Source organism: Melopsittacus undulatus, chromosome 7 (genome assembly GCF_012275295.1).
Source record: "Melopsittacus undulatus isolate bMelUnd1 chromosome 7, bMelUnd1.mat.Z, whole genome shotgun sequence".
NCBI lineage: Eukaryota > Metazoa > Chordata > Aves > Psittaciformes > Psittaculidae > Melopsittacus > Melopsittacus undulatus.
In genome coordinates, this window is record NC_047533.1 from 12,994,272 (window position 1) to 13,021,381 (window position 27,110).

Here is a 27,110-nt window from a genome sequence, read left to right on the forward strand (position 1 = left end):
CCAAATAACATGCCTGGAGACTTCTGCTGGGAGCTGAGCATGTTATCTTGGGATTGTAAGGGATGACAAAGCATAACTTGAAAACAGACTTATCTGTGTAATTCGTAGCACAGATATTTATTCAGAATCAAAGCACATGATCAGTTAATTCAGTTGGCTACTGTGGACTCAATGCTCTCTGAAGGGGAGTATCAGGATTTGCTGTCACATGAAAAGTGCAGTTGGGTGTGCTGATGGAGATGTCATGCTGCACAGGGTACAAGAACAAGATATTTTATGAAGCAATTATCCCCTTCTTGTTGACTGACCTCCCTCATCCAAAATACAGAAGGAAATGGTCAGCTAAATGAGGTACTTTCAAGGCAGCAGTTGCTCAGTGCAGCCCATACATTTTGCTGTTGTGAGCTGAAACTCTTATGAAGCCCCACAAAGAAGCTCCATGTCCTCAGTCAGTGTTTCTGTTTGCTATAAGTGAATGCACATCTCCAATAGTCTGGCAAGAAAACAAGGAGAATTGGTGCTCTATTTCCATAGGAATGGGGTGGTAATTGCATTAATGTATGAGAGACACAGCAAATATAAAATTAATCTTTTTCAGTGTTTGGATATATCTATACAGAACTGTAAAGAGGCTTTCTTCAGTAGCCAGAACATAGGTTTAGAGCCATTGGAGGTGGGATATGGAATGATACTTGGATCTGCTGGGGAGTGCCATGACCAGGTGGGCTGACTTACTGTGCAGCATTTACAGTTCAGCACTCTTATCAAAATGAGTGATTTGTGCTGTTGTCTTGAAACAGAAATATGCCATGCATGACTACCCTGAAAGAATTGCATCCCCAAAGACACGCAGACATTTGGTATTGTAACTATACGTATTATTGTTCTCAACAAGTTTATCTTGTTATTTGTCCCTGTGTCTGTTTCATTGCTTAGCAGTGGTTTAAGTATTTCAGTAAAACTTAGATTAAGTAAATTAAAGCTGATCACAAAATACAAACAACTATCTTTTCCTGGCCATATATCCACAACTTTGTCCAATATAAACCACTCCCTCCCAAATAAAAGCATGCTATTCCAGCATAGGGTGACAGTGAAGCTCCCCAGGGTGCACACTGCATCTGGGTGCTGTAAGCAGCAGGACTGCATCTCATTCATGTTAACAGAAATCTTCTCAGCATTCATGTGTATAAATACTTAAAGCTCCTTTACAGGACCTCCTTTTAAGGGTCCAGTTCTGAATACTCTTTGCATGTCTTTCCTGTTTACCTGTAACAGAATTTCTCTGTATTGGTTTTCCAGCAAAGTAGTGTCTTTTAAAAAATATGCTGCTTCTGAAATTAATGAGATTTTAGTACCTTCAGCTTTTTATATTTCATGAACATATAATAGGTTTTAAAAATTAAAACTTCATAGAAAATTGTCATTTGCCAAAAATGAAGTTTTCTTCATGTGAACAGATATTGCTAATGATTAAAATACGGGACTTAAAAATAAGTAATAAATGAGAAGTATAATGCAAAGAATAAAAAAAAACTTTTAAACATAGGCAGCCAAATATAATTTTGAAATTTTCATTACTTGTTTTTTCTCTTCATTCAGCAGCTTTACCTTTTGACAATTTAGTATATTAAATCACTGATTTTTAGTATAAGCTCATTTTATTAATGTCATAAGTGCGTTTACTTTAGTAGATGAAAGTGATATGATTTCAAAAGAGTTCTTGTCATTTTGTGTGATATCATGGACTAATAGTTCATAAAAATAAAACAGTATAAACAGCATTTATATTGGTAATTACTAAATTGAGGAGCATTTGATTTGTTGGCACTCCAATTCAGCTGAAATGTAACTGAGACCCTTACACAACTGAGAAATATTTTTGTTCTGATTGACACAGTTAATGGTTAGTTGGAAGACAGTATCTTTGAAGCAGAGCTCCCTTAACACTGAGGCCTCTCACACTGTAGAGTGCTTCAATTATTTATGCTTTGCTGAAAATGTCTGTGTTGAAAATACTAACAGTTGATTAAGGCTGGAACCTTTTAATTTATGAATTAGGTGCTTTACATTTAAATAGCAATAACTTTTCTGTGGGGTTTATGTGTGTTCACATATAACTGTTCAGGTAGGAAACAGTTTTGTTCTAACTCCTGCCGGGTTTTGGGGGGCAAATCCCATCTCTGTTTCTTGTATGGCCTCATGTTTGTGTTATCTTTATTGATTTTAAGTGCTTTGAGGGAGAGCAGGCTGGTTGCTGTGTGCACACAGAGTACCAGGTACCACAAACCCCATCCGTGCCTGAACTCTGCACCCAGCGTCTGCTGCACAGGAGCCAGCTTTAGCTGTAATGCATACTGTTGTCTTGGTTTGCAGCAATGCCCTTACCTCTGGCCACTCAAGAAAGTGAAGCCTCTCACCAGTTCTTGACCTCTGCAGCCTCGGACAATCAGTGGAGCCATTCGCTGTTTGCATTGGTACCCTCATGGACAAATAAGATTTTGTTCAAACGAGAGTCTTCTGTTAACCTCCACCAGGTCAGTAATAGATGGTTTGCAGCTTTTAATATCTCTAAGGGTTGAAGCAATTATATCACAAGCTGGGAATTTACTACCCAATTAGTGCATTTCTAGTTCTGTCTCAGGTGATTATGTTCACTTGAAATGGCTTTAGCAGCACCAACTCATGACATGCCCAAAGAGTTATTGTGACAGATGAGCTACGTGATGGAAGTGTAAATTCTTTTAGACACTTAGTAATGAGACAGATCTGTAAAGTCTGATAATTTTATGCAGAATGTATTTTGTTAGAGAATTGTGATGGCCAAAGATGAATATATCAATTATGATCCTAGTAATTACTTGTGGGAATAAGTAGTTCATACAAATTTAGATTAGAAAAAAAGATTAGCTATTGGGATAACAAAGCTCTTAAATTCGAAAACAGCATCACTATTTTTTTCTCATCTCATCATTTACCTTTCTAACTTGTGCTGCAGTTTGTGAATTATGATATTTTCATACACTATGTAGACTTTTCCCCTTCCTCCACAGACTAAAGATGTGTCCAATGTGTCAGTTTCTTCTGGATTTGGAATAACCCTTCAGAAATGCGGTGTGGTAAGTTTTCTTATATTTGTTTTGTTTTCTTATGTTTGTCTTGTTAATCTGGTAGGAAGTTTGTACCTTAATGTCCTCTAAAAAGTGGGAACAGAATTGTGCCAATGCTGAGTATTTGGGAGAACATCCTTTTTGATGTTAAGATGGTTACACCCTCTGTAAAAGGCACAGTTTTACAGTGTTGAGTCAAAACTGATCAGTGAAATGTTCTCTCGACTTCAGGGGATTTTGAATTGTCGTAAAACTAAATGCTTCAGTGTGAATTTGTAAAATTATAAATGGACAAAGTCCAGTGAACTCAAGAAATCAGCCACAAGGCTGGGTAGAGATAGAGACAAACTTCTTTAGAGGATGAGATGAGCCTTCTAAGATATTCTTCTGGCTCAGTCATGGGTGCCCTACCTGTGTCACCTGTAGACTCCTTTTGAAGAGTAGGGCACTGGGCCTTGTGAGGCCCATTGTATCTTTGGCCATCCTATCACACATCCATTGGAGTACCAACATGTTATAGTCTGCATATTCAGTGGGACTCAGCTACTGTACAGTATATAATGAAAAAAAGGTTTAATTTGACTTGCGTAAAATGCTCATGAGGAGCAAAGACTTCCCTAATATAAGGAAATTTTAAACCTTCCATTTTATTTTTACTTCATGTGGCATAGGTTGATAGATTTACCTAGACTGTTATTATTCCTTTCTGTTTTTTTACCTGTTTTTGTTGATTGGTTGGTTGATTTTTTATGCCAGATCAAGCAAATTTGAATTTTTCTGTTTAGAGATAGTTATTCTTACCTGTCACTTGGAGAGAAAAAGCACATCCAATTTTAAGACAAACGTGAATTCAGTACTTAAATGCTGCATATGAGGATAGTTTCAGAAACCAGGACAGAGGAGGTGATATTATAACTTGTATCAGATAATTTGCATAGAGAGGAATGAATATGCATCTCATCTCATGGCACTAATTACCTGTAATATTCTTATTGAAATGGCAGCATATCATAATTAATAAGGCTGAATAGTCAGCATTTCAGACATAAGAAGCAGTAACACAGATCCTTCTGTTTTTCTAACTGTAGACTCCCAATTTTTATATCAGAGCCTCTCAAAGAGTTTGAGATGGTTACATGTTGGGTTTTTCCTGTTGCTTATAGAACAGCCTCACACAGGCTCATTAAAAATTGTGAAATCCTGCTGTACAACATCAAAGTTAATCTGCTATAGATGCTAGGATTATCAGAAAATAATTTTGCAGACCTCTGGGTGTGAATTACAGAAAACTATGCAATTGTATATGATCGTTTTCCACATTTAAATGTAGTTCATATTTTATTTTCCTTTGCTTACCTTGTCATTCAGTCCTAATTCATCTGAACAGATGCTTTCTTGCTAAGAGACAGACTGGCCATATGGTGGTCTTTAGCTGTTTTAAATGGAGAAAAGTATATTCTGCACATTTTCCTTCTCCAAGCTTGAGTGATTCCTCAGAGCATGGAGATGACATATGTTTACCTCTCGGAGACAGGATTTTTCCAACACCTCATCACAGAAATAACCTTACTGAAATTTTACCTGTGCTTCCAGGACCCAATCCTTTCCTTCTTTTTAGAAATGTACTCCTTTAAGAGCTTCATTCCATATTATGACATGAACTTTTTTTAACAGCACTTCATAATGACAAAAATCCTGAACAAAGCTGAAGTAAGTCTTTAAATTTGACTATTCAGCTTTTAATATTTACGTGTTTTGTGTCTCAGTCCTCTAAGTATTCTTGCATTACAGATTATCTTTGATTCTATGGCGCTTCATTTTTTTTAATCCTTTCCCATTTCTAGTTGTTCTAACTTACTCCCAGCATTATTCCCACATTGCATATGGCAGGAGAATAGGCAGTATGGTTGGGATACCTCTGAAGGGATGTTATGTTTAGTCACTGAATTAAGAACTTTATTAAATGAACAAACTGAAGAGAAAGTGCAAAATTGGTTGAAGAAAGAGAATGAATGGTGTGTGGGAGCATGCATTAAACCTTCTGCCCAGGGGAAGGAAGGGACTAATGCTGCCATATACGCCCTCCTGCCTGTGAATATACACATGCAACTTTCTCTGCCTATTTTATTGTAGGAATTTATCTAAATTACTGTTTACATCCCTTCTCCCCAAATGTAAAGGAATATATTTGTGCCTAATTAGAATCACAGAAAGAGACCCTGAAATCCTCATTTTTTTGCTTCATCTCGCAGAAGGGCAAGGGAAAGGTGTGGTAAAATGAAGGGTGGAAAAAGTTTTTCTATTTCTTCCTTTTTCCCCAGCTTCCTCTATTGCTGGTGCATACATGTTTGTCTGCACAAGCCAATTCACTTAATGTGGAGCATAAGGCAGTGCTAACAACTTGTGCAGTTTGAACCTTGAATCTTTCAAGTTGTGTTGTTTTGGTGATTGGGTCAGGGTCTCTGCTTTGTGGCTTTGGATTTTCTTTACATGGCTGTGAGGCTTTTTTCCCTGTTTCATGTTGTTTGTGCTTTTTAAAGGAAGTTTAAAGTCTTTGTGACTGCACCAGAAAGGTTGAAAGGCATAGTGACTGCATGGTGCCAGTTCAGGAACCAGGAGAAAGAAAACCTGCCCCAAATATATCACATTTTTAATATATGGTAGAGTTATGTCTCATAAATGTTGGGGTATAATTCATGTGCGAATATATGAAATTGGTAATACTTTCATCACAAACATGGTTAAGCCTATTTTTATATGTGCTGACAATTATTTGCAGGATCTAGTACAATAAATAGTTGGGGGTTTTCCTCCATAAAATCTGTTTCTTCAATACAGTTGAAGGTTGAACTTGCTGTATTGAGTTTTGAAAATTCAGTGTAGAACACTAAGTTAAACAGATTTATTAGATGTACTTTAGTTATTAGTACATTATTAGATATTATTTAGTTACATAGAAAAATGCAGATGAAGCAATGTCAATAAACTGGTTTTTCTCCTTGATTCATAAGATATCCTAAAACTATAATCTGATTCTCTACTCAATCAGTATAAAATGCAGAGATGAATGGTGTACAATGAATTCATAACTACATATGACAGACCCTGTGGCTGCCACGAACTCTGATGTGATTTCTGAAGTCTATCGCAGAATTCATGTTTTTAGAACTTATTTCTCTGGGGGCTGCTTTATTTCTATTTCTTGGTGTCATGATACAGACTAGAAAGGAAGAGGAAAAAAGAGAAAGGCTCAGCCTGAAATGTACTTTGGTCAGTTAAATAAGTGTTAATTTAGTGTCATTATTAGAAGCCTGATACAACATCAAGGATATACTATAGGCCAGCATAGACCTGATAAAGCTTTGGGCAATTCTGGTTTAATATGAGTTATATCAGGAGACACTTTGGAAGGTGAGAGGTCAGTAAGCAGCTCTGTGCTCAAAGTAATTCTATTTAGAGGGTATAATTACTCAATGGCAGTTAATGGCCTAGTGGAATAAATAAATAAAATAATGTGGATGTATGTTGCTAGAGGTTGGTGATTAGTTTCTGAACATCACCACTAACTGGAAGCAGAGATGGGACTTCCAAGCCCACCTGTGGCTCCATCAAGCCCTCACATGGGAAGGGCAAATCAAGGCAGGAGCACCCTTCAGAGAGTGTGGTTTCTGAGAGCAAAGGGAAATACAGACCAAAACTGTTTAGAGAAAATGAATCTGCAGCAAGCGCAGCTTGCAAAAGAAAGATCCTCATGGTACAGAAGTTCAAGTTTAAGGATTTTCCAGACACTGCTTTTAAGGTTCTGGTACAGTTTTGTGTTGTATGAAGTATCACAGGAATATTCAAGGTCTTGTTTTCACTTCTGATTCTGCATGAAGTGGGTTTCTAGCATGTGCATTGCTGTCCCTTTGTCTCCAAGCAACAGCCTGACATACCAAAGATTAAATCTTCTTAGGAGTTGGAGATCAAAGAGAGTGGAGTGGCACTTTGCAGGCCTCTCAGAATGACTTCAGAAAATAAGTTTGCACATATGCTGCACTTTTATTAGTATTCAAGACTATGAATTCTGATGTTAAGATGCACATACAGCCATTTTGCACCCTTAATACTAATATTTCTGTTTTCAGGTGGATGTTGAACATGACCCTCAAATCGCACACATTACAATTCTGATTAATAACACCAACATGCTGCTCTCAACAAACATTACAGATCTTATTCTCCTGGACAATATCACTGGTCTTCATGTTCAAAATACCAGTGGTAATAAGACCACAGATGGCATACAGCTTTATAGCAAAGGAGTCTTGCAAGGTAACAAAATCTACAGGGAGCTACCCTGATTGCACATGTGGAAGAGCATCTGTTCCAATCACAGTAGTTACTTAATTTTGGTGGTGTAAATTTTCTGATTATGAGTTAATACAGGTGAAAAACTCTGGAAGAGGTTTTGTGCTGCAGTTGTAGCTGATAATTTGACTCCCACCTTTGAACTGCTTCTGATCTCCCAGGCACAGAATTGAGCCCCTGTACTATGTAAAAGTCACTACCATCAAAATTAATTAGAATTTTTCATGATAGTATTTGTTCATATTGGATATTTTTAAAAGCTGCTTCACAAGCCATTTTAATCATATATGACAAAGCTTTCTTCTTTAGCCAACCATGACGATTGGCTTGCTGAGGTATTGAGAAAATGAACATGAGCTGGCAGTACGTGCTCGCAGCCCAGAAAGTCAACCGTATCCTGGGCTGCATCAAAAGGAGTGTGACCAGCAGGTCAAAGGAGGTGATCCTGCCCCTCTACTCTGCTCTTGTGAGATACCACTTGTAGTATTGTGTGCAGTTCTCGTGTTCTCAACATAAAAAGGACATGGAACTGTTGGAACAAGTCCAGAGGAGGGCCACGAGGAGATCAGGGGACTGGAGCACCTCCCATATGAAGACAGGCTGAGAAAGCTGGGGCTACTGAGCCTGGAGAAGAGAAGGCTGTGTGGAGACCTCATAGCAGCCTTCCAGTATTTGAAGGGAGCCTACAGGGATGCTGGTGATGGACTCTTCACTAGGGACTGTAGTGATAGGACAAGGGGTAACAGGTTATAACTTAAACAGGGGAAGTTTAGATCGTACTGGAATGGGTTGCCCAGGAAGGTAGTGAATGCTCCATCCCTGTCAGTGTTCAAGACCAGGTTGGCTGAAGCCTTGAGTGACGTGGTTTAGTGTGAGGTGTCCCTGCCCATGGCAGAGGGGTTGGAACTAGATGATCTTAAGGTCCTTTCCAACCCTAACTATTGTATGATTCTATGCATTGGAATTGCAAACAGCCATGGAAGCAGGCAAGATGATTCATGAGAAATAAGGCAGCTCTTCTCAGGATCCGTTGTCTGAAAACTTATCAGTTTACAAATTCAAAACAAGTAATAGAGAGAGAAACCAGTTCCACTCTTGAAGTCAGTCTGTACCTTTAGTAGCAGGTGGATCTTTGCACATTCATAAAATTTTACCTCTCTCAATTTCTTCATCACAGGCACATAGAAAATTAGTAGCTTGCTTCTGAAAGTCATAATATTTCTCCTGGGGCTTCAGATGTGTTCAGTGGTACCTGGTCCTGATTGGAAGTATCTAGTGTTACAACATTTTACTGGTGAGAGATTTCCAGACAGGAAAGGGAAATAAGTAGATCTGGGGTTGTGTCTGATTGCAGATAGGCAGACTCCATTTGTAATAACAGCAGTTTGAGTAGCAGTACTGATTACAGGGCTGGATTTATTTTTAATGTCAAGGAATTGCTTACTCTTTAAAAGAGGTTCCTAATAAACAATGTCCCCTGAGAAAGAGTAGAAAAATGGCTTGCAGAGCTCATCTAGAAAACCAAGTTGGAGCAGTTATTTAATTTACTTATAATTACTGAATCTGGAACTGAAGCTAGCTTTTTCAGCCCGTATACACTGCACAAATCATCATGAACAATATTGAAGTGGAAGAAAATTCAGCAGGACATGTTTCTGCATAGCTTAAGGTTTGGTCATTAGAATATCCTGGACTCATCTCACACCTAGCTGGTAAGGCTGGACAGAAAGCCTGTGCCTACACTGGCTTATGTACTGTCAGGCTGCATGTTAGTCATAAACAATATTTTAGTGCTCCAGTGCACTGTGAATCAAAATTCAGCTGAAATCTCAGTCAGATTTCTCTTTCATTTCAGGGGAAGAACCAACCAGTTAGTGGTTACAATGGGGGCTGTCCATTTGATTAAAAAAATATAGTTCTAAGTATCTAATGTTGAGTTCTAGTATCAGTCAAAACATGATGCTTTTCAGTAGCTTGACGCATCTTTTAATTCAGTTTCCAGATCCCTTGAGTTCTTAGAGGCAACAGGTGGATGTAGATGGGCTCATGTAGCCATTACTCTGGATGCAGGGCATCTGCTGTTTCAGAAGGAAAAAGCTCCAGTACTGTCTTAAGCCTTTGCCAGGAATCTTCAAATAATTCTCCTGGTACAAAGCAAATCTATCCATTTCTCTCCTCTCTGAGCTGTGCTGTTAGTCTCTGGCTGCCTCCTCTGCAGAATTCCCTTGAATTCAGTGTTGTGAGCTTACTGCAGCTGGGTTCCTAGGAGGGCACTTTCACTGTTGAGGAAACATAAGTCTAAAGGGGCACCCAGAAAGCTCCTCAGATGTTTTATTCATATTGAACTTGCTTTTCAAATTTTGCAAACATCTGTAGCTGCAGCTGAGCTCAGCTGGGTGCTCCACTCTTCAGAGATTCACTCCCATTCTTGTTTGAAAATGATGTACAGCTGTACTGGGTTGTTTTCATGTCTGTGTAGCTACTGTTCTGTTTAAGAAAATGCAGGCACAATACTTAGAGGTCACTAATGCACTGACAGGTGTACCTCACCTGTGTAATTGACACAGCTGGGTTTTTTCTCTTTTAACAGGTGGAGAATACTTTGCAATCAACTACTCTGCACTTCTTGATGCAAAAGAAATGTGGGATGGCAGGGTCTTGATGCTGCCTGCAAAGCTAACTTTCAAGAGTTCATCACAGGTATTTAATTTACAATTTTATTTTATTCTTCACAGTTTTTTTCAAAAACATACATTGAAAAGAATCTCCAAGGCAGTGCTTGTTTGCCTAAGCAATGAGGCCTGCATGTAATAAGATTAAGTTCTTAGGCTGTCTGATTGCTTATTATGAATTTATAAATACATGAGTTATCCTTTATAGCTTAGGAAGTCCTAGACCTCCTTAAATAGGTGGAGTATGCTTGTGTGTTGTCCTGTAGCTTTTCTTCCTACTTTTTGTATTTCCAGTTTAGTCTGTGAGAGATTGAAAGTTTAATCATATTTTTATCATAAAAAATAATTTATTTTAGCTAAAAAACAAGCTGAAGCAAACAAAAACCTCTTTGCTTGTAAGGAGAACACTTTCTTAGTGAGTTGTAAATCTCTGAAACAGATTTTCCAGAGAAGCTGAGAAATCTTCATCCTTGCTGATTTTTGAGAACTCAGTTGCACCAGGCTCTGAGACAGCTGCTCTGGTGCTGGAGTCAGCCTGTCTCTTCAGTTTCTTCCAAAGTAAAAGTTTCCAGTTCTTAAATATGGCTTGATACTTTTTCATTGTTGCATGTAACTAGAACCTGCAGATGTCTTTGTTTGAACTGTTGTATATCCTTTGCTTTAGAGGAAAAAATGTTCAGCATGCATGAGAGTGTTACTAGAGTGGAGGAGAGTGAGACTTCAAAAAACCAGCGAGTTGTAAGAGTAGAGACGTGCACTGCCTGTGGCTCCTGTTCTGTGCATTTTAAGTCATCCAGCCTTTATAGGCATGTGATTCTGTGAGCACTGGAATATGCCTCTGTGTGACTAGCAGGGGAGTGTATCCCACAGAGTAGGTGCTTCCATGTCTGTTAATGTTACTCTTAAGTACACTGTAGTTTCCTATCAGATTTATTTCAGCTTTAAGCTTAATGAGAAATATAGCTTGTCTTCTAAACAGATGCATTTCTAGGGACTCTGGGCTGTTTGCTGTGTGTTTGTTTTCATACATGTAATATTTTTGTATCTCAGAATGCAACACATCTCGTATCACTGATGGCATCGTTCACTATAACTGAAGAAGAAAAGACCAAGGTAAATTCCATAATTTCACATTATGGTTTCTAAAAGGCCAAATAAGCCTTCAAAATTACATTGACTGCAGTGAACAACATTATTCTTTTAGATAATTTTTATTAAAGAACTCTTCACTGCATCCATCACTTCTATTGCTTGAGTAATCAGTAATCTGTTCACCAAGCTTGGTTTTCTCCCCCTACCTTTATTACCTTGACAGGCTGTGTTGCAAGGGGTCTTTTCTTAAGGAGCTGTGACTTGGTTGACAAGATCACTGTGATTATTTGTGTTCAGGCAGAAGAAAATAATTTGTTTTACCCTGGAACATTTTTTACATGATTATATCATTTGAAATCTAGAGTTCATATGAATGGGGCATGCCTGACAAGGTCTTGAGGACTAGGCTGTTCATTCCTTCCATGGGCCTGTCCCATGAGTTTCTCTTTACCTTTAAAATCAGTAGTCTGTTTGGAGACTGGGCACAGGGACCTCTTGTTCCAGTATTCTCTATTGCTGGGAATCTCTTGCCCTCTGAGCTTCTATTAGTATAAGTATAATTTTAAGTATCAGTATAATAAGTCCAGACTTGGCTTTCTCATAATTGAAGGTCAAGTGCTCACTCTATTAAAATGGAAGCCAGAATTAAACATGATATAAAGTAAAACTATACGTGGGCTAGAGACCTTACTGTTCTGGTAAGATTTAAAGTGGTTGGATATTTGTATAGCTAAGAATTGTGCTTGGAATTGCTATAAAGGTATTTTTTGGAAACTCTTATTCTTGAAGGTGTAAGCCATGCAGTAGTTGACTGGGTTAGAAAAATAGCTTCATGAATGGTTTTCTGTAGAGTTCAGTGTGAATTGATCTACAGCTGCTGGTGATGTCTAAGCTAAGACTGTAAGGTACATTGGTCTCATCTATTACTACACTTAAAACCTTTATAGTGTGGGGGTTTCCAACTTGAATTCGATATTTAGACCTCAACAAGTTCCTGGGGACTATTCCATAGTTAGGTAAAATTGGCTCAGCTGCATCTGGACTTACTAAATGAACAGGTTTTGTAATTAAAATGTGTGGTAAAGGTGTGTGGAGAATGCTGTTAATTTTTTGAAAAATAAAACTTAGAAATTACAGAACACTTCATGTTTCACACTCACAGTGTTTGCCTTTGGACTGTGGCCAAGCATAAGGCGTTTCAGAATGAAATCAGTTTGTGCAAGGAAATTATGATTAGCTGAAAAAGGTGTGATGTATTGTATTTCATCCATGCCATCAGCTGTCATAAATACTCTCAATCTCGGATTTTATTTACTAAAAATCATTATTTAAACGTGTTAGTGTGGTAAAGCCAACACACTTGTGACTAAGTGAATAATAAATGTTGACTTTGGGGCAGAAAAGAGAAGAATTAATTGTGTAGACATGGCAGTGCCATGCTAAGTTGGTTCTGTCAGCTTTCACATGGTTTGCTTGCGCACTTGGCTACTGTGTGGTTCTTTAAAGTTTTACAAACCCTGTGGATTTTCTCTTCTGTGCCACTGGAAGAAAGTGCTTGGTTGCCTGTGATAAGGTAATTTTGTGGGTTATGAAAAAAATATGAGTGTTTCTCATGTGAGTGACCATGCCAGATGTCTTCCCACAGTGCTTCAGGGGCTGTGAATACTCAGTGCCTCTGCCCTTACCTGGATGGTTTTGATGCTGTACTGAAAAGGACAAAAGGAAGTTCTCCCATCTGAGCATGTTGCATGGCACAGATGATATTACTTTGATCTGACTTTTACCAGGCTTGCTTCTGTCAGCATCCTTCAAATTAACATAAGTGCAGCAGTTTGTGAAAGAAACTTGGGCCTGTAATGCCTCTTCCCAGTGTGGGAATGGCTTAAGAATTTAGCTCCAGATGTGGGTTATGAGGCTTACTGGTGTGTCAGTGGTTTGAAGGTTGACCTGCAGTGCCACCATTGACCCTGCACCATGGCTTGTGCAGGAGCTCTTCTAGCACCTACCCGCACCATCCACAGTGATGCTTTTAGATGTCATTAGGTGCTTGCTGGGCCCTGCATGCCGGTACAGGCCCCAGTGACATTGACTTTCTTTCCAAAACCCATTTTCTTTAAGTGTAAAAGCACAGATGATTTTCTTTCCATTTCTCTCCATTGGAGCTTAACTTTTGACAGAGCTGACTGCCCTGGTACAGACTGACTGTGCTGCCATAGGTCTCGACTTTTACTTTACTTAGAAAGTACTGGTAATTCTCTAGTCATCCCTTTTTCTCTGTTAAAAGCTAACAAGTTCCATTTCAGCTTCGCTGAATCCATAGCCTCACCATGTTCCTGCTTTCCCCAGAAGCCTGGAGAGATCCCTAAATTTCAGAGTGCTTGGAGATAAGATAAATGGCAAAATTAAGTCGTTCCAAAGCAGCATTTTATCTTCCTAACTATTATGTACAGCATCTCCTGTTTATCGAAAGTGGTTGGACTGCAGGCACAGCGTTGGTATGGCATAGTTAAAGAACCCTTCTGTGATTCCCTTTTGGCCACCTAGTGTGACTGAAGAAACTGGGGACAGCAGATGGTCTTCAGAAGAATTGCATTTTTTCCAAGTCCCACACAGATGTTTGTTGTCTCAGTTCAAGAGGTAGGAGCTAAACCTTTTTGATCTGTGAAGGGCTAAACACTGGATTAGGAAGAGGAGTTACTTAATATTTACAGAAACATCTTTCAAATAAATTAAAAAATGAAGATATTCTGATCCAAAGTGATGCAGCTGTAATTGAGCTCGTGGCAAGGAGCTGGTGGGCAGTGCTGAGTGAGATGAGGCCTGAGCTGGTACTCAGCCACCCAGGGGTACAAAGGAGTGTAATGGGAGCAATTGGCCAAAGCTACATTAAGAAAAAACATTCAGACAATGTGTTGGTAGTTACACATGGAACTGGAAAATTATTATGTTGCTCATCATTTTCTTTTCTTTCTTGTTTCCATTTAAACCTTAAAGATATTGAAATGTATTAGAAGGAAATCAGCATATGGGTGGCTTACTCAGATAAACACTTAGTCCCAGAACATTTTAGTGAACCTCAAGGTGCTTCAAGGGTTTACTTATTTTAGGCTAAGCACATTAAAAATAACCAAACAAAAAAAAAAGAAAAAAAACCAAGCCAGTCATGCCCCTGTCTGTCAGAGCAGTTGTTGATTGTACATGTACAGTTCTGTGAAGTAAATCTTGGATCTCCTTGGAAACTGTGCAAGTGCCAAATAGTAGCCTGTATTAATTAATGCCTTGATGATTTCTTTGATACTGACATCATCGCCCAATTCATAGAATCATAGAATAGTTAGGGTTGGAAAGGACCTTAAGATCATCTAGTTCCAAACCCCCTGCCATGGGCATGGACGCCTCACACTAAACCGTGTTGTCCAAGGGTCTGTCCAACCTGGCCTTGAACACTGCCAGGGATGGAGCATTCACAGCTTCCTTGGGCAACCCATTCCAGTACCTCACCACCCTTATAGTAAAGAACTTCTTCCTTATATCCAATTTAAACTTCCCCTGTTTAAGTTTCAACCCATTACCCCTTGTCCTATCACTACAGTCCCTAATGAAGAGTCCCTCCCCAGCATCCCTGTAGGCCCCCTTCAGATGCTGGAAGGCTGCTAAGAGGTCTCAACAACTGAAATTATTTTTAAATCAATGAGTGCTGAGCATCTCCAGCAGCTTTGAGGTGAGCCTGTGCAACAACATAGTCTGACACGAAGCAGTTCCTTTCAGTGAGATATGATAGATTCTCAGTGTACAAAACCAGAGAAAAGCTAGGCAGTAAAAGCATAAAATTCTAGTGTTAAATTGAAATAAATCCTTTTCAAATTGTAAACCATGTTTGATTATTGCCTCCTATGCAGAATTACTGTTGACTGTCTGGTTTCTGCTTTCTGGTTTCTGCTCCAAGAGATGACCAAACCCAGCCTGCAAGAAGCATGTTAATTATTTACACTTTCTAACCCCAGCAGAGTGATTAGTTTGTGGTGAAATATTATCCTAATAGCTGTGCTTTGTTTTTCATCCAGAGATCTCAAAGAACCAAACACTGAATTAACTCTTGCTACATGGAGCATGAAGTAAAAATTAATTTTTAATGCAATTCAACTTAAAGATTAAGTTAAGAAGTGAAAGGAAAGCTTTACAAAGTTGTTAGCTGGCTTGCTGTTCCAGTGCTCCTGCTATTCTTTTCCTACTCCGGCTCATGCAGAAACTGCAAGGGTGTACACACACTGGATGGTTTTGTCAGCTGTCAGTTATATATTTATTCTGAACTCATACTGGTGCTTTTTCCCTATGGTGGTTACTCAGTTTTCTTAAGTTAAATAAAGGTAGGCAACGTTAGAGCAATTTTTCAGAGCCTCTGAGCAGCACCAAATGCCATCAGTTTTCAACGAGACTTAGGATAATTTGTCAACAGTGGAAAACCAACTGTTAAGTACAGGACACCCAAAAGTCACAGAACCTAGACTCAATCTGTGGGAATCCTGTTGCTTGAAGTTACACAAGAATTTAGAGTAGGTGAATGTAACAAACCGTGTGTCCTGGTTTCAGCAGTAGCAGTCATTTTGCTCCTTCTTGGTAGCTGGTGCAGTGCTGCGTTTTGACTTTTGGGCTGAGAATGGTTGCTGATAGCAAGTATGTTTTGAGTTACTGCTCGGGTGTTTGGTTTGTCCAAGGCCTTTGTTCTGAGCTCATGCTCTGCCAGGGAGGAGGGGAGGCTGGGAGGAAGGAGAGACAGGACACCTGACCCAGGTTAGCCAAAGAGGTATTCCATACCATAGCACATCATGCCCAGGATGTAACCAGGAGAGACCTGGAAGGGCTGGAGCTCTGGGGGGGATGGAGGTGGTAGCGGTTGGTGCTCGGTTGGGCAGGGTGGGGTGAGTTATGGGTAGGTGGCTGGTGAGATGTTGTATTCTCTTCACTTGTTATTGGCTTTATCATTATTATTTGTAGTAGTAGTAGCAGCAGCGTTTTGTGTTATGCCTTAGCTATTAAACTGTGCTTATCTCAACCTGTGGGGGCTACATTCTTTGGATTCTCCTTCCTAACTCTCCGGTAGTTGGGGGAGCAAGGGGGGGAGTGAGTAACGAGCTGTGTGGACTTGGTTTAAACCACGACACTGTGCTGTCTTGAAAACCTCAGAAAATAGACATTTGTTTGAAAATATTAATCGAAATATAGCAATTCTAACTTAATGCTGAGAACCCCTGAAGTTGCATGAAGCCATTTAAAAATAATTTGCTACTTTGCTTACAGCTATAATCTTTAAGTCTGATCTTTATAGATATTTGAAATGTAATTTTAATAACGTGGTCTTTTAATTTCAGATTTTGTACAGCCATGCCATCCATGCCTCAGGGTTCTTCATTGCTTTTTTTATTTCACTCTTACTGACATGTGCTGTCTTTTTCATAATTTACCGAACCCAAATATTAAAGTGGAGTTTCCGCAGTAAAAACCAGGTAAGTCATACTGCCCATAATTCTGTTTAAACTTTTCATTGATTATATCTGATGGTATAATTTGCCAACTAGTATAGGTAAAGACTTTTTGAAGATAAATAAAAAGCCACCAAGTGATGGACTGCATGTGCAAGTAATACAGTCTCTACAACCTCTAATGTTTAACACAATCAGATTTAGAGGGAGTGTAAGAATGATAATATGATCAAAAAACCTGCTGTCAGTACCTGGATGTTAGCTTTAGACTGGAGGGTAATTAGCCTTTGTCTATTAGTTTCCTTTCATATTCCTCTCTTCCTCTCTTCTTCATCTCTCAATGTGAGAAGCAGGATGTCTGTAAGTTATAAGCATTTGCTGAGGGAGCAGACCACTTACTTTGAGCACAGGAGACTTATTCCAAATTGTATTTCTGATTATCAGGAGTAGGGATTTGAATTTAGGTTCTTTGGATGTGCTTTAATTTCATGGAGTGATTGAACAAAACAGTTGGGTTTGGGGATGAAGCATTTTCAGTGCTCTTTATCCAAGCTGTGCCAGATTGAAGAAAATATTTCAGTACATACTGGGAGAAAGAGAGAAAATAAAAGTCTGATAAATATTCATCAAGTTGACCCAAGCTCCAGGCTATGCTTCTATTAATTTTTTATGTATTTACGTAAAGTGCAGCAACTTCAATGGGAGGAGCTAGAGACGTCAGTCAGGATATCACAGTGATTAGAGCAGACCTCTAAGAGACATGTACTCAGATGTTTGAGCACATTCTCCACATGGACCATGCTGGATGTCCAGTCCCCCTGGACTGACCAGAGGAGCTCATAAATCACTTCCAACCTTATTTTCTGTGATTGAAAATTACTCCATGAACAACTTTTAGGTCTGAAAAAACTGTTCCTTTAAATGAAAAGGTCATGCCTTGTTTCTTTTTACAGAAAAAAACTGTGATAATGAAATCATAAAAAAGGGTCAGTTTGGTCCTAGAATCAAGTATTTATAGTGGGTTTTTATATAGTAATTTTATTAGCCTTCAGTCTCAGGGGAGTCTCCGAACCACAAACTTAAATCACTTCCATCGTTCATAGGATTAATTTGCGATATTGTTTACCTCATGGTGCTGTAATCTTGCAGTATATAATTTGTGTAAGTTTAAAAAAAATGGCCTAGAAAGTTTATAGTAGAAGATAACCTCCTAGAAGGCTTTCAGTAAGTCAATGTAGAGTCTTCTGTCTTCTCCATTCATGTCTTCATTTGTACTCCAGGTCAGTTATATACCAAAAGTTCAGCTTAAAACAAAGTATATTTGATTTCAGATACATATCTGAATTGCGTATCTCTCTATACCATCTACAGCTGTACAGTTTGATGATAAGTAGGAGCCTTCTCACCCAGAGTTAACTGCAATAAAATTAGATCAGATATTCAGTGTAAATTGTTAATTTTTATTTTTTAGGAGATGCAGCATGAACTCATCCAGAATAACATACTGGAGCATTCTCAGTTTAATTCAGGTGATCTCTTTAGTGAAGATATAATTATGAATGACCAAATCATCGATATTCTATCCTTTGAAAAACCTGGAAACATGCTTCAGGCTTTAGAAGAGTAAGAATTTACTGTTTTTGTATCACATTTATTATCAACCAAACCTTTGAGTGTATTTTGAGTATCTGCCCTTTAATTTCTTATGCATAAAAACTTTAGGGTTTTATACTGTATTAAATAGTAATCTGTGGGGTATGGAAATTGTATTTCATACTGCTTCCACTGTAGAGGTCACAACTCCATCTAGGCCCTAGGCATGCAAGTTTTCCAGTCCAAATTAACATCTAGGTTTGCCTCTTTGTGGTTCACTAGGGGAAACTTTTCTGTGTACAAGAAAATGTTGGAAGGGTGCATTCTGCTATTGTTGAACACATTCTGCTTCAAAAGGATGGCTTTTGTCCTGAAAAAGAGAGCCCCTGCTGGGTGCCAGCATAGCTGTTTAGCAGTAAGTTCTGGGAACACCTGGATCAGAGTCTAAGGAATGACAGTTTATAGAGCTGCCAGAAGGAAACCACATAACTGCAATTGGAGTGATTACTGGGTAGAGCAGAGAAACTCTTCTGATGTTGTTGAAATGCCAGTCAGGGCTGTTTGACAGAAACGTGCCGCTGTTAAAGGTCATCTGTTCGTAAACTGAATTTGATTAAAAGGTCTGATGTGAGGACAGAGAAGATTGTTTGTTCAGTCTCACCATTAGCTGCTGCCAAGACAGGCTACAGGCAGTATTATGCAACTATAAATTCTGTAGAAGCTGAAAAGGAAAGGTTACAGGAATCATGGAAGTAATATTTCTTGAAGAGTAACAGCATTATCATTATTTCATAATTGGGATACTTATCTCTATAAATTACATACTGGTTTTTGCTTTTGTAACTATACAGCAGCTCAGGCTTTGAGAAGATTTATCCTGAAAATCATTATGTGAATATGAAGAAGAGGTTTAAATATTTTTTAAAGTCACTTTAGTATTAATTTATTTTAGGGATAGCAAATGTCTATCTAGTTCAAGGGGAAAGAGAAGTTAAAAAAGCTGGACTTTTCAGATAGGTTGTGGTTTACAAAGGTAAATATTCTTGCAAACCTTTGGATTGGATTATTTTCATAACTGGATTATTTCCAAACCATAAAACAAGATTCCTTAGTTAATTTGAGTATGTATTTGGGGCTAAATATTTTTAATACTCTTATGCAGTTAGCACAAATATCTTCTGCTTCTTTCCCTATGGTTTCTGTTGTCTCTGCCTCTAAGTGGATAGAGCATTGGAATGAATAAAAGAGAAGCCCATTAGCAGTCACTAACCTCCTTTGTGTTCGGAGTTATCTTTTCCTTCTTGCAGGACAAGGATAGTAGACAGACCACTAAGGTAGCCAGAGTTACAGTAGTTCCTGCTAAGAGAGGTGATTGAAAGGGTGATAGACATTACTGTGAAGGGCTCAAATCATCTCTAGCTGTTAGCAATGGGTGCTTCCCAATCCCTATTTAGATTATCCCAATTCTTCGCCTTTCTTGTAGTTTTAAACTGGACTTTCTGATTCATTTACTACTAGGTGAAACACAGGTGTGGTTATCAGGTTTTTTTCTCTTCTTTCCCTCTTTTTATTTGTGCTTATTTAATATGTGTTTTCAATTACTACAAACCTGTTTCTCTCCTCCCTTACTGGTGGTGCAGTTTGACTGAGAGAGGATCTCTGCAGTGTGAACTTCTTAACCTGAGTTCCCCTTTTCATTCGGAGGTGAAAAAGTGCACTTCCAGGATATGATTATTCTCATCCCAAAGTAGACTTCCAAAAAATTGCTCATATGGCTCCTGTCCCCACTGACCCTAAAGTCAGGTGCCTGCACTGATTAGCGCAGCTGTAGGGGTCTGGAGGTGGGTAAGACAAATCCCATTCTTGTGGGCTGGTTGGTCAAAAAGGTGGCACAGCATTACTGTAATGCTTGTAGATATGTGCAGTATTGTTTCTGCTTTCTTCAGTAGCTGTAATACACCTCTTGTTTTATCTCTCATTGTTAACACTTTGATATTTACCTTAGGACACTTCCTCATATTGTAATGGTGGTTCCTTATTCATTCTGCAAGTTAGGACAAAGCGGTACTGATCTGTATTCCTTAAAGGTTTCATTTTAGTCTTGTACTTCATAAACTGTTATACATCCTGGTTTTTAGCTGATTTCAAAGATAAAATACTATTGCCTTAGGAGAATTTTTTTTTTGAGCAATCTAGGCTGAAACCAGAATAGGATGATTCTTCTTTCAACTGAATTACCTGCTTTAGAGATAGTGGTTTGTAAAACATAAGAAAGATGGTGCATTTGTAATTTATTAATGGATAATTGCAGTAAATTTGAATGGATTCTGTGCTTCAGTTAAATGTTGTAATTTTACTGAGGACACAATCAGTTTTTCAACAGTGTTGCATTTTGTTTTGTTACATTTAGTTTCACCCAATAGAATAGTTGGGTTTTCTGTAAGCTGAGGAATGAGGTTTGTATTGTCTCACGGGAGTGGTAGTTATACTGAGGATGAGAACCAGGCTTTTACTTTGAGCATTATTTTTAATGCCATAAATATACCAATATAAATTCTAGTGTTGTAATTGTGGTTCTTATTATCTGGGGAGGCAAAAGTATAGGGGCTTTTGTTAGAGACCTTTGGATACTTTGTCATTTTCAACCAACTCTTGCTTGTACACTAGTTTGGTAATTGCTTCTGCGTGTATTGGTGCAGCTGTATGTCATTTTCTGTACATGGCATACTTCTAAGCTTGCAAACATAATATAATATATCCTTTTTAAATCACACTGAGATAGTAAACATGGTTGGGATCATTCTGGTGCTTTGTTCTTTGGTCCAGACACAAATGAGAAAATTACTCAGAAAAGTATGAGCCACAGGATTTTTTTGTCCTCTTTATGACATAAAGCTATGTTAATAGTTAATGTCTTTTACAAAGTGACAGTGCCGAATTGTTTAGCAAATACATTAGGAGCATGTGTTCAATATTTATGGACAGGGACATCTTTGTAGTGTAGACAGTTTGCAATGTCAGGAGGATTGGCTAGAGAACAAAACATACTTTTAATATTTCATAAGGAAGCTTCTTAGTTACTCATTTTGTGAGTTTAGTCTTAATAAGTCATATCTTTGATGTACATTATGCAGCAAAATAGCTTGGCTTTTATTCTCAGTAGGCTCCTTAATGTGTATATTCCTGAATGTTGGCTCATTGGCAATGAATTCTAATGAGGAGAAGCTATATGATTTGAATTTTGACATGCACCCTAGATGATGTTCCAAAATGTTGTGGGTCCCTTTTTCTGTATGTCTAGAACAGAATACGAAGAGAGATGAGCAGCTGGGGCTTGTGTCCAATGTGATGAAGTCTAATCATGCTCATACTCTCAGAAGATAGATGTTAAATGCAACTTAATTTCTTTAAGCAACTTTCCATTACAACTTTTATTTTTAATCTTAATTTTTTTATACAGCTATTCTTCCTTGATTTGTCAAAGCTCTAGCTGAACTTGAAACTGCTTGCTGATACACAGTACATACTGCCAATTATATTATGAAATCACTGAGTAATATGTATGCATCACAGCTGATTTATAGTAGAGGACATTGAGGCCAATGTACTAGAGAACAGGATCAAACTGTCTCCAGAGAGCCTTGACAGAAAAGTCAAAAACAATTTACTACCATATTAGAAGGTCACTTTTTACTTCTAAATGTAAATTTCTTGCTCTACATCTCAATTTAATTTTCTAAGAGCAAATGTGTTGGTTTTTTTTTTTAACCCTGAATTCAGATTAGAAGTATGAATAAAAGATCACATTGCCATAGCAGCTAGACTTGACTGTTCCTATATAGAAAATGGTGAGAAATAGTTACATTGTTAGTACAAGAAAACGGTTGAGGTGATAAATTTCTGTATATCCTAACTTCTAAAAAGTACAATCAAAATTCTAAAATTTTTGAAGGGACGGTATATTAATTTCTCTGTTTTCGTGCAATGTGTACAATACAGAAATATGGTAATCACATGGATATGACAGTAAGATGCAGTGAATACACATGGAATAAACCAAACATTTGTAGGCTTGTATTATGAATGCTCTTATAAGTGGCAAGTGCATAAACTGTTTTTTCCCATCATAGAAGCTCAAATGCTTAATAGGTAATAGGAGTTTATAATAGGGGAACTGAAGAACACAAATCCTTTGAAATTAATGAAGACACAACTTTTTTCATCAAAAAAATAGCATGTTTCTTTGATGTTGGCAAAGTGAAGAAATAGTGTTCAGAATTACATGGGTCATTTCTTCTGTCCACCCAGAACAATTTATCTCATTCAGAAAACAGTCTGCTTTTGAGAGCAGTGCTGTTATTGATGTTTTACTCCATATCAGTTTGAAAGAAGATTGATAGGTCCTACTGTTTCTGTCATCTGAATAGTCACCATGTCTGAAGGGATCAGAAGAATCTCAGTAGATCACAGCAAAGATGGAAGCTCCTCAGGCATTAATGCATAATGCGTATAGCCATAATATTTATTTATGTTTTGTTATTATACAGGCTGAAGTTGGTGCTTTTGAAAACAATGGTAAAATGTGTTATGACTTCATTGGAGGCAGGACTGGAGTATTTTTACCTCTTTTTGCATACTATTTTTTCAGTGAAGTAGTATTTTCTGAGCTCTGTGGCAACAGTTCTGTTGTGGCTACCTGTGATTTTTAAATTGTTTGGCTGAAGATCACTGATTTACCAGGTTTCAAACTTTCTGCAAGCAAAGCAGAGATTCTCGGTCTCTTAAATATAGGATTTTTCAAATGTTTTTTAAACAGATTAATTTAGGAATTGAGATACCTTTACTCTCTTTATGTTGTGGAAAGTTTAATGAATTTGATGTGAAACTGCTGCCAAATCAAGTGCTTAGACTTCTGGCAGGTTTTTGTGAATCATATTTTTTCTGAAGAGTTACTGGTCTCTTAGCTCAATTTTTTTCCAGTTTGGTTTTTTTTTTTTCTCTTTTTTGGCTATATATCATAAGAATCCTATTTCTGGTTTTGTCAGCATTCTGAGTTTTTCTGGAAGGCTTAAATTAATTTGTGACTCATTCATGTGAAAGCATCCTTAGAGAATTGTCATTTACCTTTCTTAGCAATTTTATTTACTGACAAGATTTCTTGTAGTATCTGCAGGCTCATGTTAGAATTATGCTGAGTTTATGCTTAGCTGTGTAAGCATCTCAGGACAGATGGATGAACTCCCCCAGTTGAGAGCTGGCTTCAGGCTGGTGCTGCTACTGGTGTAGCACAGAGCATTGTCAGACATCTTCTAACACAGGGTCATGCACCCAGCCTGGCAGTGCAGAGACCAGGGAAAAACAATGCACCCTGCTGAGCTCAGGAAGGCTGGAGAACTAGGTTTTGGGCAGTTTGTGGCCATTCAGACTCCATGCCATTATCTCTGTTTCTGCTTTACCAGGGTTTGTCTCCTGCAAATGTTTGTGTCTGGTTGTAATGCAACCTCTATAAATCCCTGCCCTGAAATGTTTCTAGTCTCTATTGTCACTGGACCCAGTGGGAGAGGATGGAAAGTGGAGGAGAGAAAAAAGGAGGAAGAGGTTGAAGGGAGGAATCACAGAATCACAGAATCCCAAGGGTTGGAAGGGACCTCAAAAGATCATCTAGTCCAACCCCCCTTGCAAGAGCAGGGTAACCTAGAGTACATCACACAGGAACTTGTCCAGGCAAACCTTGAATATCTCCAACGTAGGAGACTCCACAACCCCCCTGGGCAACCTGTTCCAGTGCTCTGTCACTCTTACAGTAACTGCACACAGGGTCCACATTGTCACGGTACTTTAAACCAAACCCAACCCAACCAAAACCAAAAATAATCAAAAAGCCTGAAACAGCAACAACATCAAAACAACCAAAAAAAAAATGGGGAAGAAAAACCCAAACACAAAACCCAAAACACGGCCTAAGTTACTGATGCTGTATTACTAATCCCTCAGTAAATGGATGATTTAGGAAACAAACCACACCTGCAGCTGAAGACCCTTGATGCCCATAGTATTTCAGTTGGCTTTCATTATTGTAACTCCCTGCCTGACCGTCTCACCAAGCTTCACTTCTCTGAAGTATAACAAGGCAACATGGACCATAACACTTCTTTCTTTCCTCATTGCAGCTGTCCCATTGCCACTGTGCCCATGGGTGCAGGAGATGTGCTACTCTGGCTCAGGTGGTAGCAGTGGGTGCCACCGACTGAGGGTGGTTGTATGTTTGTCTGCCCTTTTCTGGCTGCCTTCCTCTCTGCAGCAGCAGTTGGTGCAGCTGCTGTGCCAGGGTGCTCTGAGTCACTGCTGCAGCGGGGCATCCAGGACACTGGAGAGAAACCATCCACAAATGACCCTAAGCTACATGCTTTTTGGAAGCGTTGTATATCATGAAGGGATGCTTTGGCAGAAACTGCTACCACAGGGTCCAGTCTCTTCTGGATGCTGTTGTAATATGTATGCTACTAATTGGCTACCATTTGAAGATGAGAGCTAAGTGTTCTGAAAGACAGGTTTTTCTGTTTTGGTGAGGAAATGTCACTGAAGGGGAGTTTGCTTGATGTTTCTCTCCTCTTTAGACTTCACAGAGTTGTTTCACAGTAGTTTATTATGTTTGTGAACTCTTGAGTTTGTTTGTGTCTCTGTGTCTGAAAACCTAGTTCATTTTAGGACTGTTAAATTCAGGAGCTGTTAATTTTCCTGTTTAAATATTCCCTCTGCAAGCTTCTAATTTGAATAATAGAACTTAAAGACACAATTATTTTGTAGTTCATGAGAGGGTTTTTTTTTTGTGGTGTATTTTATTTTTTTAATTAACTATAGCTGTTTCTTTCCTGACCTTAGCTGCTTTCCTGTATTCTTTTATTAGGTCTGTGAAGGACATCAGATGCTCAGGCATTCTCTCTGCTTCTGTTTTTGGCATCTGGGATTCTCCCCTCCCAGATCTTCTCTGACAGATCTGTAAATCCTCTTCCTCTTCAAGTGAGTGAAATATCTTTACAGTTGCTGTTTGCAGTTTCATTTTCTACGTGTCTGTTCACCTTTCCTCTCCCCATACTTTTGTACCACATACCTTCTGTACTATTCTCAGCCTTTCTCTGTATACTTTGCGCAACAGAAGCTTTCATCTTTTTCATCAATAGGTTGCCATCTGCTGCCTGTATTTCATTGACTTTTATATTTTTATTGTGCTGAATTTGCTCAGGGAGAGATGCAAGACCTTTTAAACATGAATTGCTGTAACAAGCAGAGTGCAGAGCATTTAAAGAAGCTTACTAGATCTACTTTGCTTTGAGGAGGCGCAGTGTCAGGTTAGGATTTTTTTTCTCCCAGGTGTCACAAAACATTGCACATTTAATCTGGATGATTGTAAGCATTGTTCTTGTAGTGAACTTATGTCTGAAAGCATTTGGTTTATTATAATGTCCAGGGTTGCTGTTTGTACTGACTGTTGGTGCTCCAAGACTGTATTGATGCAGCTTGTTAAGGCTGCCCTCAACCTCTCATTTGGAGTAAGAACTTGAAACAAGGTTCCTGGAAGATGTGATGAGCTTGTCTCACTCCACGGGCTGCTGTGTGGAGAAGGCAGAACAGAAGCAGAGCACATCATGTGAAAGGTAGATTTATAATTTTTACAGACCCAACCTTTCTTCAGCTGAGAAAAGGTAATGGTCTGGCTGCTGTCTTCCAGGATGTGACGTGGGAGAGCTGTAATTACTTTTTCTCCCTCCTACTACCCTTGGACTGGTGGACAGTTCACATGCTGCTTCTGCTTCATTGCCTTCTTCACAGATGTGCTGAGCATGGGATTTGCAGATTGAATACACCTCAGGTCTTAACAGCCTCATCACTCGCTGACACATCAGCATCAGTTGAATTGCACCTATTGCTCCTTCTGTATTTGGCATCATGATCTTGGGGAGTGGAGTTAATTTGGTACCATATTTCTCTCTGTGGGTGAGAAAGGGCATGGCAGTCTTGTTCAAAATGAAATCAGGTTGTCTGTAATGACGTTCAGGAAATAGGAAGATGCTGTGGGAAGCCTGAGGTAAAGATAACAATAGGAAATGTAATGGTGTTTGGTTTTGGCTTTTATTCTTGGGATCACTACTGAAGAAGACTGGAAAAGTAACAAGCAAGGGGGTGGGTGAGGAATGGGTTAATCTCTTTTCAAAGCATGCTAAAAAAATCCTGCATGTGTGATAGGAAATGAATGTTGTATTAACAAGTTATGTATCAACATGGTGGAACTGGAGACTGGAGAAAGATGAGGAATTCAGCCTTTCACACCTAAGTAAGAAAAGGTAGTTGCTGTGACCACTATCAGTCAGTGCACGCATGAAGAACAGAAAAATAATAACTAAGGAGCTTGTTATTCTAGCAAACAAAGAGAGCTGGAAGTTTAAACTATTCAAATTCAAGCTGAGGATAAGGTGACCATTTTTAGGTCTTAAAAGAATTACCAAGTGGAACAATTAATTAAAGTGTTGTTTAGTTCTCTATTAGGGGATGCTTGAAAACCAAGATGAGATGTTTCTCTCAAAAGATATGCTTTAATTAAATCAGAGCTACTAGACTTGAAGCAGGAATTTAAATAGAAAAACAAACCCAGAGGCTTGGTTTTTACAGGCTAATAATGAATTAGTGAATCTAGGAAAGGGAACCTGCTACCACTGCCTGACAGTTGTTAGAGGAATGTTACAGCATAAAGCTCCTTTTTCCAGATCCCTGTTTTTATTTAAGTGCATTTGCACAGAACTGAAACACTTTTTTGA

The 27,110-nt window shown here is 38.6% G+C and overlaps 1 protein-coding gene across 4 annotated transcripts in view; it reads left to right on the forward strand.

Annotated features, from left to right (window-relative positions):
• Positions 1-27,110, forward strand: part of EVC2 (EvC ciliary complex subunit 2) — a 78,459-nt gene that overhangs the window by 9,009 nt on the left and 42,340 nt on the right. For 3 of the 4 annotated variants that reach the window (XM_031048376.1, XM_031048374.1, XM_031048375.2), the window contains exons 3-9: positions 2,377-2,537; positions 3,054-3,119; positions 7,238-7,424; positions 10,051-10,160; positions 11,183-11,245; positions 16,594-16,728; positions 18,176-18,327. In XM_031048376.1, the coding sequence (XP_030904236.1) occupies positions 2,377-2,537; positions 3,054-3,119; positions 7,238-7,424; positions 10,051-10,160; positions 11,183-11,245; positions 16,594-16,728; positions 18,176-18,327 (874 nt within the window). Of the gene's footprint in view, positions 1-2,376; positions 2,538-3,053; positions 3,120-7,237; positions 7,425-10,050; positions 10,161-11,182; positions 11,246-16,593; positions 16,729-18,175; positions 18,328-27,110 lie in introns of those variants that run through there. The other variant, XM_031048377.1, reaches the window with a different exon arrangement.